The sequence below is a fragment of the Pan troglodytes genome, chromosome 21 (assembly GCF_028858775.2).
Source record: "Pan troglodytes isolate AG18354 chromosome 21, NHGRI_mPanTro3-v2.0_pri, whole genome shotgun sequence".
In the NCBI taxonomy this organism is placed as follows: domain Eukaryota; kingdom Metazoa; phylum Chordata; class Mammalia; order Primates; family Hominidae; genus Pan; species Pan troglodytes.
The window spans coordinates 54,756,206-54,768,578 of NC_072419.2; the positions used below are offsets into that span (position 1 = coordinate 54,756,206).

General features: G+C 49.5%; 1 protein-coding gene across 1 annotated transcript in view; it reads right to left on the minus strand.

The window, feature by feature from the left end:
• Window positions 1-1,605: 1,605 nt before the first annotated feature.
• LOC129138251 (uncharacterized) overlaps window positions 1,606-12,373 on the minus strand; it is a 79,822-nt gene continuing 69,054 nt past the window's right edge. Inside the window, exons 11-14 of the mRNA XM_063803088.1 lie at window positions 8,451-8,668; window positions 6,029-6,145; window positions 2,303-2,439; window positions 1,606-2,207 (exon numbers count right to left, since the gene is read on the minus strand). Coding sequence (XP_063659158.1) covers window positions 6,140-6,145; window positions 8,451-8,668 — 224 coding nt within the window. The 3' untranslated portion in view covers window positions 1,606-2,207; window positions 2,303-2,439; window positions 6,029-6,139. The remainder of the gene's footprint in view (window positions 2,208-2,302; window positions 2,440-6,028; window positions 6,146-8,450; window positions 8,669-12,373) is intronic.

A 12,373-nucleotide genomic window follows, 5' to 3' on the forward strand; every position in this document is an offset into this window, starting at 1 on the left:
TCCACGACCCTCAGACTTCGACAGCAATCCGGCTCTTCCCCTGGTCTCCAGCTCCATGACCCTCAAACTAGAACAGCAGCACCGGTTCCTTTCTGGGTCTCCAGCTCCACGATCTTCAGACTTGAATGGCAGCACCGACTTTTCCCTGGGTCTTCAGCTCCATGACCTTCAGACTTGAACGACAGCACCGGCTCCTCCCCGGGTCTCCAGCTCCATGACCTTCAGACTTGAACGGCAGCGCCGGCTCCTCCCTGGGTCTCGAACTTGCCCAGCCTGCAGATTTTGGACTTGCTAGCCTTCAGGATCACATTAGCCAATTCCTTAAACTCAACCTCTTTCTCTGTATGTAGGATATGGACAGCTCCTGCTGGCTCTTTTTCCAGAGAGCCCAGTGAACACACCATGCATCAGGCTCCATCATTCACCAGAGAGTCTTTCCAACAGACTTTGCTGTGATATTTCTTAAATAAAGGTCACTCCAAAGACCCTCACCTCTGGATTGTAACCAACTCAGTGGCAGACTTAATCCATTTCTATCTGCTGACATTTCTCACATGGAATAGGCTGTTTGACAGATTGAAGCTGTCTCCCCCCCACTCCCCAGGCCAGTGCACACTTATCTCCCTTGAATGTTGATTTTGTGCTCATTTTAGAGACTGAGGCACAAAGACAGGCAAATACAAGGTGAAGTCAGTGACAAATAAACAATGCTATTTAGGGATTGAGAGTTTTTGTGTTTGTGTTTTTTTGCTAATTAATTCCACCTGGTAGAGGAGGGAGAGGGGGAAGGAGGAAGGGAGAAGTTTCCTGGCAGGGCTGAGAGGCAGAATGGTGCCTGCACCTCCTGGAGTGCACGGCAATGGTCTGGCTCTGCTGCCTTCTATGGGTAAGGGCCCACCGGTTTTTTTTCTGGGACTTAAGTCACCTGGGCTTATACTGAGCAGCCCTCAGCAAGCTCTTCTCACTTGCCCCTGACACCCAGAGCTCCAGGATGCCCTAGTTCCTGCCCCTCAAAGACCTGGGACTCCTGCTCCTGGGACCTTCTGGTCGGTTCCGCTTTTCCTTGCTTCAGGACCTTACGTGGATTCTGTCACCTGCCACCTCAGAACTCTGAGCGACACACCCACTGCCTGTCACCCAGGACAGGTTCACCCAAGTCTTTCATCCCAAGAAGGTCCTTCCTGGCACCTTGTGGGCTGACAGCATCTCCAGGGAACCACAGGACTTCGAGGGGGCCTGGGAAGCATCAAGAGCTTCAGGAGGGGAGTCTGTCACAGGTGGGGATTACGGAGCCCTGCAGGGACCCTTAGAACAGGTGGGTCGGGGTAGGGCTGAGGTCTCGACGCCTTGATTCAGGTTCCTGGCTTATGTCAACCTCTCTGAAATCTCCCACCCACATCCAAGCCACTGGCCACCCCACTGCTGCCCTGTGTCACCCTGTTTTGATGGAGAGCTCACCAGGCTCTCCCAGCTGCTCTCCTCTTGGAGCAGGGAGTGTTGGAAGTGGGGGCTGATCTGCATATGAACGTGGATCTTAACCAGGTGAGGGGCTTGAAGTCCTCTGGGGCTAATGACTGCTCCATGAATAATGGTCCCTCTTAAAATGTAATTAAACATTTATCAGATGTATTTCTACAGAAACATCCATCTTAAGGGGGGACCGGATTTCCTACCATTCGTATCAGTCTCCTGAAATGAGGCAGAGGCACTCCCGGCTCCCCCTCCCCTCCCCGGCCTCAGTTCCCTGGGCCGGATGTCCCGCTGGGGCCTGTGGTGCAGTTTCGGCTGGTTCACCCCATGCAGAGCTTGATGGGGTTGGGTTGGTTTTAATCAGAATGGTAAATTGCAAATGATACAGGGCCTGGGCTCTGTTGGGATACTTGTGTTGACCAAGTCCCTTGTGAATTAAATCATTTAATACTGGAAATGGAAAAGGCCCCCTCATTTTCCTTCTGAATGAGCCATGAAATAGGCTCTGGGAACGGCCTCCAGAGTGAAGTGGTTGTCAGGGCTTGGCGCCAAGATCTGATGGGGGGTCAGAAGACAGGGCACCAGCAGGACAGGGTACTTGGGGAGGCCTATCATGATGCGCAGTAGATGCATCCTGTGTCGGCAGCACCCCAAACTCGGGAGGCTGGCCGGGGTGCAGCTAACATACCTGGGATGTGTGCACTGACTGCATGCCACCTGAGGCACCCTCGGAGCATCTGAAAACCAAAGAATCACTCCTCAGCTTCCCAACCAGGGGACGAGTTTGGGCTCTGGCACGGGACAGCTCTTGTCTGCACTCCGAATCTCTGACCTTTCTCAATGCAGTGCTGGGGTTGACTTGGCAGATGAGGCTGCTGGGACTCAAATCACCTCACTGGCTTGAAGGCGAATTTAATCTGCTTCCAAGAAGGTGGAGCCAAGGACTAGCTGGTCCCAGCCATGAATTCTCTGAAAATTAGAAGAATAACAAAGCATATCAAATAGGATTAACACAAACACTTTTCAACACAGTGCCTGTGAGGCAACAGAAACATGAGCACAGGATGCCCATCAGTGGGGGGCCACCAGGCCCAATGTCTCCAAAAGCAACTTGCCGGATGTATCAAGAGCTTAAATTTAAAAACCACTTAATCCCTGATGCAGCTATCACACACATAAGATACTATCTTAAGGAGCTGTTTATAAATGCACACCAAGATTATGTAGTAATATCATTGCCACATAAACTGCAACAGCAAAAGTTGGAAGCAGTACAAATGTCCAGCAACATAGGAATGGAGAAGAGTGCACGGGTTTTCCAGACAGGGAAATATTGAAGGATGATTTGATCATATACTTGCCTGAAATTTTCAATAGTGTGGAAAGTGCTCGTGATTTCATGTGAAGTGAAAAAAATGGATACAAAAACGTGGATTTTACACTCTTATCACACACACACCCATATTCAGAGGAAATAGTTAAATAAGAGACAGATCAAGGTACCAACAGTAGTAACACGTCAGTGGTAACATTATAGATGGTTTTCATTTTCTTTTTCATAGTTGTTGGTATGTTTCAAAAATGATCAGGTCTTTGAAAATCAGAAGGAAAATCAGAAGCAAGAGCACCAATTGCTACCAGGTGAAAACCACAATATTCTCTAGCAATTTCTGCAAACTATAGGATCCTTCATAAAATATACAGGTCCTTTAATAATTGATATGTTCAATTTTTCAATAAAAATTCTGATGTAAAATAAGGAAAGAAACATTCAAAGTATTCATTATGATCTTGTATTCATGTTTGAGAAAGATAGAGAGCAGTCAAATTACTTTGGAAAGTGTAAAAATTGGTGGTTTCATTTTAAATTGCTACCTCTAACACCTTCATGTGACTTCAGTAACCTATCTGCTCCCTGACAACCTTAAAGTGCTTAATTACCACAAATTTCTGAAATAAATCTATCATTTGAATAACCTTTGTGAAAATCAGTATTGAGTGTTTTTACATGATTTGATCACAGCAATAGAAACAGTCCCATTTGTCTCTGCACATGCAAATGACTTATTAACATTCAAGTGATGAGTTCACTTTACTGAGATTCCCAAGATATGCATAATCCCCAAACATTACTACCCTCCCTAAAGTCCTTTAATATCATCCCTTTGCTCTAGGACGTCCTGATTCCTCACGAGCTTACATTCCCAGCAGCATCTGGCTGTCTTGCCCTCTCTGCTACCCCTGGCCTTATCACAGTTCCTCAAACTGAACAGGCTCAGCCCAACCCAGCACCTTGGCACTTGCTGTGCTTCGCAGAGCTCCCATCCAGTTCTTGCCCCACTCAGCTCCACCCTGTGGGATGTTCCTTAGTTCCAAGAAGGCACGGCATCCTCCTCACCCCCAGTCCTTTGCACACGCTGTTCCCTTTGCTGAAACATTCTTCCCCTCCCACCACCTGCAGTTACCTGGCTAATTCCTGCTTCCCTTTGACAGACTTTCCCTCCATTCTCAAACCCTATGCCCCAAGCTCCTATCCCCGACCCAGGGTCAAACTCTATAATCCCCCAAATGTTTCCTTTGCAGCATTTTGCACATTCAGTTACTGGATGGTATTTTCATTGAGTCTTTGAATAGTTGGCTTCCCGTCTGGTCTGGAAACTCCATGAGGGCAGAGAATGAAAGTCATGCACTCACCCCAGCAGGTTGTCTGTTAACAAAGATTAATTGAATGACTGGTAGATTTGCACAGCATTTAGGCTTTTGTGCCCTGTGCTGGAATCATTCTGTGCTTGTATATTAAGCCACTTAACCTGAGTGGAATTTCCTTTGTCATGCTATCTGCAGGTTTAGTGAAATGACAGTCCCTGTGGAGGACAGAGAAGCCTCCAGCTGCCTCCCTATGCTGGGATGGGAATGGGGGAACAAGACTAGATGGATCCATGAAGGAATGAAATGCACCACACAAGAGCACCAGCATCTGTTCACCTGCTACACATCAGTCATTAATGGCATCCAAAAGGAAAAGACCCTTTCTCCTGTATGACATCCATCCCTGTACCTGTCCCAGCCCTGGAACCACCAGAAGGAACAGCGGAGAAGGGGACCCCAAGCCTTAGTTAGAAGTGAGTAGGGGGAGAGGAAAAGCTTGGAATTAAATGTGAGACTAAAATTTAGATTTGGACCAGCCTAGGCTTTTACTACCTGGATGAGAGTGATAATGATTGATGAGTTTGTTCTTATAAATAGAAGTAGGCCAGGTGTGGTGGCTCACGCCTGTAATCCCAGCACTTTTGGGAGGCTGAGGCAGGCGGATCACAAGGTCAGGAGATCGAGACCATCCTGGCTAACACAGTGAAACCCCGTCTCTACTAAAAAAAATACAAAAAAATTAGCCGGGCATGGTGGTGGGTGCCTGTAGTCCCAGCTACTCGGGAGGCTGAGGCAGGAGAATGGCGTGAACCCAGGAGGCGGAGCTTGCAGTGAGCCGAGATCGCACCACTGCACTCCAGCCTGGGCGACAGAGCGAGACTCCGTCACAAAAAAAAAAAAAAAGTGAACAAAAACCCAAGGGATCTTCCCAAAATGTCATCCAGAAGCAGGGGCCTGAGACCTAATAATAGGGCAAGGATTAGGATGAGGCAAGGGAGACACTCACCCCAGGCATAAAATCTAAATGGGTACCAAAAAATTCAATAATCATCATAAATAACATCGTAACACAGTACTTTTTAAAACTCAAACTTCATGGAAAAAAACTGATTAACAAAATATTAAAAATTTAAAGACAGGATCCTTTGTGAGGAAGGAGGAGGAGGAGGAAGAAGAAAGATGAAGAGGAGGAGGAAGAGGAGGAGGAGCAGGGGGAAGGAGGAGGAGGGTGATGAGGAGGAAAGGAGACAGGATTCAAGGCAGCACTTGCACAATTCGGCCTCACTTGCTCACCCTAACCCAGCCCTGCCTCACAGAAGCTACTGGAAGGAAGCTGCTGGAGAAAAGTGAAGCCGTTTCCCGCTTGTATTCAGTTCAGACCTTCCATAAACCAGCTACAGGTGAGACAGTGATGACCCACCTGTGCCAAACAGGGCTGAAATCTACCATCAGGACCGCGATAACCGGGTCTGTGTTGCCCGTTCCCAGCTGCGCTCAGACACTTTGACTTAAAGCCTCAGGCCAGGGTTGCTTCTCTCATTGACATCGAGAACTTGTTAAGAGAAGTAAGTCTCAGTTATAGGAAGTCAGATCTTCCCAAGGGATGCAATCAAGGAGTTTATTTATTTAAAATGCAGCTCCATGTAGGGGTAGGAAATGGAATGATTCTTTTTTTTTTTTTTTTTTTTTTTTTTTGAGACGGAGTCTCGCTCTGTCACCCAGGCTGGAGTGCAGTGGTGTGAGCTCCGCTCACTGCAAGCTCCGCCTCCTGGGTTCACGCCATTCTCCTGCCTCAGCCTCCCGAGTAGCTGGGACTACAGGCACCTGCCACCACGCCCGGCTAGTAGAGACGGGGTTTCACTGTGTTAGCCAGGATGGTCTCAACCTCCTGACCTCGTGATCCACCCACCTTGGTCTCCCAAAGTGAGCTACCGCGCCCGGCCAGGAAGGGGAATGATTCTTATTCTTGTTTTCATCTTGATTCACTTTCTCTGTTGTGTCATCTCTGGCCATGAGCCTGTCACTTCTGTAATAAAAGAGCAGCAGTCAATAGGGTTCTATTTGGAGGGGAAAGTACAGGCTGCCCATCAACATGGTCAGGTTTCTCCCAGATCAGCCCCAAGGAGCAAGAACGGCCAGCTTACAAGGACAGGTCTGTATTCTGTGGATGGGCCAGAAAGAGGGTGTGCAGCGAGGGAATGGTAATCACGTAGGAGAAAATGGCCAGGGTCACAGCCTGGTTTGTCCCCTTCTCACTGGGGGCCTGCAGAAGGCTGGTCCAAGCCAGCGACATCCGTGCATAGGGGTCAAAATGGACTGGGACCCTTCATTTGCTTCCTGGTGTCTTGAGATAGCCTCCCACCCACCAGCCCCCACTGTGGGCCCCTGCACTGGCTTCACCAAGAAGAAACTGGGAGGCTGAGGGGCTGACCTGCGGGGAGATCTTTTACTCCGTCCCTGTGGACCTGTTGAATGTTTAACTTATCCTTAAAAAACATGCCTGCCTCTTTGCATGTCTAACTGTCATAAGGAACATGTGTTACTTTGCTAAAGAAGGAAAACATCACTCCAGACCACCTGTGCATTTAGTAAACACCAATTCGCAGCCCAGAGCAGTGGGTTTGCTGCTGCTGCAAAAAACAAAAGCTCAAAACCCACGTGGAGCCTTCAAAGGCCACCTGGCTCCAAATTCACCCTCGGAATTCACTAACTGGTGTGTCTGGAGCTGTTTCTTTTTTGGTGTCTGGTGTCAGGAAAGAGAAGACACAGGGACACCAGTTGGCGGCTTAATCACATCAGACCCAAACTTCAGTTCTTTGTGTCCCATCTAGACGCCGCTGGGGCTGAATGAACCACGAGCTGCTGCCCTGAGCAGGGAGTCAAATCCATCCTTGATCAGATGGTTGAAGTCGCGCACACCCTCTAGGGCCCTGCATGGGGGTGGGGAATCACCCATTGGTTTTATCTCACAGCAGGGATGACCCCTCACTGGGCACCCCAGCTCAGACCTCAAGGGAAACAGGCCTGAGGAAAGATGGGTGGAAGGATGGGGCCCCTGGTGGGAGGACTCACAGGGTAAGAGACCCCACCCACTTGGGTAATTCACACTCGGGGTCTTTGGGGCCCTCGAAGGAAACCATTGGTTCACAGTGAACACAGACAGGTCCAGCTATTCAGGGTCACAATTATCTGTAGCAGGGACAACCACCCACTGCCCAAAGATGAATTCAGTAAGGCAGAAACTTTAGCTCATGATGAATTTCTTACTGAAAATGATTTCTATAATCATGTTTTATTTACCTGTATTTAAAGATTAAAGTTTCAATATGGCACCTTAATTCCTTAACAAAGAGAAAGAATGCATATCTTGTGGTAACGGGGACCAGCAGCTCCATGAATCAAAGCTTTCTGTGGCTCGATCTAGTTCAGGGTATGAGTGATACATTTAATGTGCCAGCAAAAGCCTCTGGTAAACAGGGAGCAGCGTTACAGCCAGCAGAGCCCAAGGGCTTGCCGGAGCTGATGGAGATTTAAGGGAGCAGGTTCGAGCTCCTCCTGAGGCAGAATGAGCGGAAGGCTCTCCCCGTCTCCTGAGTGTCAGGCTGGACTCAAAAGGGAGAGAAAATGTTTAAATGAAACAAAACACTGTCATTGCAATGTGACAATTCTCTTCCCTTTTTTTTTCCTTTTTTTTTTTTTTTTTTTTGGACACAGGTTCTTGTTCTGTCACCCACCCAGGCTGGATTACAGGGGCATGATCTTGACTCACTGCAGCCTCAACCTTCCAGGCTCAGATGATCCTCCTGCCTCCTCAGTAGCTGGGACCACAGGCATGTGCCACCACATCTGGCTTTTTTTTTTTAAGACATGAAGTCTCACCACTTTGCCCAGGCTGGTGGATTACAGGTGTCAGCCACCACACCTGGCTCCCTTCTCTTTCTATCTCACCTGACAGTGTCTCTGCATCCCCATCTCTTACCACTCTCCCAACTTCTTAGATACTCTGGCCCCATCTCTGATCCTCCTGATCTCTGGCCTTTGCACTTGCTGTTCCTTCCACCTAGTGTGCTGTTCCCTCAAATCACCCATGGCAGCCCCTTCTTATTCTTCAGAACTCTGTCCACATGTCACTTCCTCAGAGAGGCCCTCCCAGACCACCCAAAATGAGACAGTAGCTCCACCCCCATGACTCTTTATCCCATCTCCCAATCTGTGTCCTTTATTGTATTTTTCACAGTCTGAATGATGTTTATATGTTGACCTGCATGCTGTCCATCCTCATAGACTGGAACTTCCTGAGTGTGTCATGAGATCAGATGGCTCTTACTCACCGCTGTGTCCCAGACACCAGCACAGCAGCCTGTGTTTAAAGGTGGTCCGTCAATATTTGTTAAGTGACTGGACAGATACGGAAGTGGACGGTTACACTGACAGTTTTTACAGGGGAACGTGTTGCTTTGTCTTCGACTTGTTCCATTGTTCTCGTATGTAACGTGGGCCTGACCAGGAAGAGGTGCTGCTTGGACATGACAAAAAACTTTCACACGATCTGTTGGACAATAAACCACATAAGTACCCCTTCTCTATCCGTTATTCTATACCTTCGTGGATACATCACTAGATTTCATGTGGGCTCAGGAATTTTGAAATATATGTTTCAACAAATTCCTCATATAGACAGGGATCCTAAAATATAGAGAGACGTATAGATAGTCACCTGAGCCCTGCACGCTCTACGCATGACTTTGCAATCCATTCTTCGAGGATGTCTGCAGTGAAGACGGCCCTTCAGAGCTGTGATGAATCGAGTCAAGGGGCTGGACCTTTAGACCCCTGTGTTTACTACTAGTCTTTGGAGATGGAGGGACCCCAGGAAGGGTGACTGGGCAAAGCAGCTCCTGTTGGCCAGGGGCATTTTCTGGGGAGGGTCTCAGCTGTGAGCTCTCAGCAGGCAACCCCCTGGGCAGTGGGGCATGCATGCCTGCTCCTGAAAGGGGATGTGGGGGACACATCCCAGCATCTGCTCCAAGCCATGAGTCTTTCTCACCAAGGCCATTGTGCAAAAGCTTCCCGACAGGCCTCCCTTCTTCCACTCTTGCTTTCCCTATTTTCCACACAGCAGCCAGAGGAAGCCTGTGAAACCCAGGTCAGGTCCTGTGCTTCCTCTGCTCAGAACCCTCCATGGCTTCCACATACTCAGAGTAAAACCCCGAGCTTCATGATAACCATGAGGCCCGCAACTTCTGCCCCCAAGGCTTCTCTGACCTCACCTCCCGCTGCTCCTCTCCTCACTGGGCCGCAGCTGTGGCTCCCTCCCTGGTTTTCCTGGAACATGCCAGCACACCTGTTCCCGGCTTTGTACTCAGTATTCTTTTGCCTGGAAGGCTCCACCCTTTTCATCCTGGCCCACAGCCTCAGCTCCTCCGGTCTTTGCTCAAATGGTGGCTTCTCAGCGGGGTCTTCCCTGACCATCCTACTGAAAATCAACAACCACCCCCTATAGGGGGCTGAACAAAGGCCCCCCATACATGTCCACATTCAAACCCCTGGGACCTGTGTATATGTCCATTGCAAAGAGGTTTTGCTGATGTAATTAAGTAAAGGATCTTGAGATAGAAAGACGACTCTAGATGACCTGGCTGGGCCCAGTGTAATCACAGGGGTCCTTATAAGAGGGAGGCAGGAGAGTCTGAGTCAGAGGAGCTATAGTGACAGGGCAGAGACTGGAATCATGTGCTTGAATATGGAGGAAGGGGCCACGAGCCCAGGAATACAAGGGGCTTAAAGGAAAACACAGGCCAGACCAGCACTTTGGGAGGCAGAGGCAGGTGGATCACTTGAGGTCAGGAGTTCGAGACCAGCCAGGCCAACATGGTGAAACCCCATCTCTACTAACACAAAAAAAAATTAGCCGGACATGGTGCGCACACATGTAGTCCCAGCTACTTGGGAAGTTGAGGCAGAAGAATATCTTGAACCCAGGAGGCAGAGGCTGCAGTGAGCCAAGATTGCACCACTGCACTCCAGCCTGGGCAATAGAGTGAGATTCTGCCTCTAAAAAAAAGAAAGAGACAAAGAAAGATGGCAGGGCGGGGTGTTGGGGAGAGAGAGAGAGAGAAAAGGAAGGAAGGAAGAAAGGAAGGACAGAAGGAAGGGAAAGGAGAGGAGAGGAGAAAGAAGGAAAAAGAAAGAAAGAAAGAAAGAAAGAAAGAAAGAAAGAAAGAAAGAAAGAAAGAAAGAAAGAAAGAAAGAAAGAAAGAAAAAGAGAAAGAAAGAAAATACAGACACCGAAAACGCAAAGAATCCTGCCCTCAGTGCTTCTAGCAGGAGCCAGCCCTACTGACACCTTGACTTAGCCCAGTGAAACTGATGGCAGACTCCTGGCCTCCAGAGCTAGGAGAGAGTCCATATGTGTTGTGTGAAGCTATCAAGTTGGTGGTGATTCGTCACAGCAACCACAGGAAGCTAACACGCCCTCCCACATACCTGGAGCTTCCTATCCCCAAGCCTGCTGAATGTCTCCCTGTAGCATGGATTAGCAGCTGACATGTGTACCTTTCACTAATTTGTTTCTCCTTCTCCACTTACTGAATGTCTGCTTCATAAAAGCAGGAATTTTGTTTGTTGCAAGATCCCCTGCACCTATCACAGTGCCTGGCAGATAGCAAGTGCTCAGCAAACATCCTCTGCAATGCTGTACCTGAGTCCTGAGGAGGGAGACGGAGCAGATACTGGGATGAGACAGGGAACAGAGCTCCAGGCAGAGGCAGCACCAAGGGTAGAGTCTGTGTCACAGCCAATCCCATCCTTCTAGATGGCTGCTGTAGGACCCATGGATAAACTTCCTCCTAGCCCTGCCTCCACAGAGAAGTCCCTTCAACTGAAGCCATGGAAGCTGGGGACTCACTTAAGAGCCCCTACAGTGAGAGATTAAGAGCATAGGCCCTGAAGCCAGGCTGCCTAGGTTCAAATCTCAGCTCTGCCATTCAGTAGCTGAGTGACTCTGGGCTAGTTAATTAACCTCTCTGTGCTAATTTCCACATCTACAGAATAAGGATAATGATAGTGCCCATCTCATAGGGCTATTGTGAGGATTGAAATAGCTAATGCACTTAGCACAGTGCCTGGCACACAGTACACATGATCTACTGTTCCTATTTGGGTGGAAAAGTCCAGCAAGTTGCAAAGATTGCTAAAAAGCAATGAGAGTATACCAGGGTGTCTAAACTGACAAGCAAAGGGTGTGATTAAAAGACAAGCCAGGTTGGCAGCAGAACATCAGCTTTCTTTGTGCCTGGGCCATAGACAAGGACTTGAAAGGTAGCCTGGCAACGATTTGAGAAAAATTAATCACCCCTGCTGCCTGCCTGCCCTTGCCCATCCCATTTAACCTGCACTCTCCCGCCCCCTACCCTATCCCTAAAGGGATCCTGGAGCCTCCTGTTGCACAGGCCGGGCTGTGACATTCACAACACACCCCAGCTGGGCCCAGCCCATCTGCCCAGGCACAGCCCCGTGAAGAGAGGGCCAAATGCACAGCCAGGGCTGTGTTGACTGCAGAAGGGATAGAAGAAAATAGATGGGGTGGGGTCTGCACAGTGGGAGGTTGGTGTGTCATGTGGGTCTCACATGTGGCTTCCCTCCAACAAGCCCCCTGCAATCCCCACCAGATGTAAGGAGGGAGGGGTGAAAGTGGGGTTTCCGCCAGAGGCAACAGAGCTGGGGAGGGGCCCAGGCTGCAGGGACCTGTGTACAGGGCATGAGATGTCATTGGGGACTTCCTACATGAGACGCAGTGAGTCATCAGGGTGCAGGGTGGAGGCTCTGAAGGAAGAGCCCAGGGGAATATGGGAAAGAGGTGACATGAGAATCCATCAGCCACCACCCCAGTCCTTCACATGAGAACCCATCAGCCACCACCCCAGTCCTTCCCTCCTCTGTTCAGGAGCAGGGCCGGGGCCCAGGAGACAGGGTGAGCTTTCTGCAGGAGGGACACCCACCCTGAGAGGAACCTGGGCTGTCATAGCGGCACAGACACTGCAAGCCAGGAGCAGTGGCCACACCCGTGGAGCAGGGGCATCAGAAGGGAGCAGAAACAGAGGCTTGTCACCCGAGGGCTGTGAGCATGTGTTTGCCGTGACCAAGGGGAGACAAAGCAAGTGACACAGATGCCTTCTCGTCAGCGGGGGTTCCCTGTGCAGGTCTCCAGGGACAGTGGGTCTGAGGGGCAGGAACAGTGGGGGGCTATCACAGG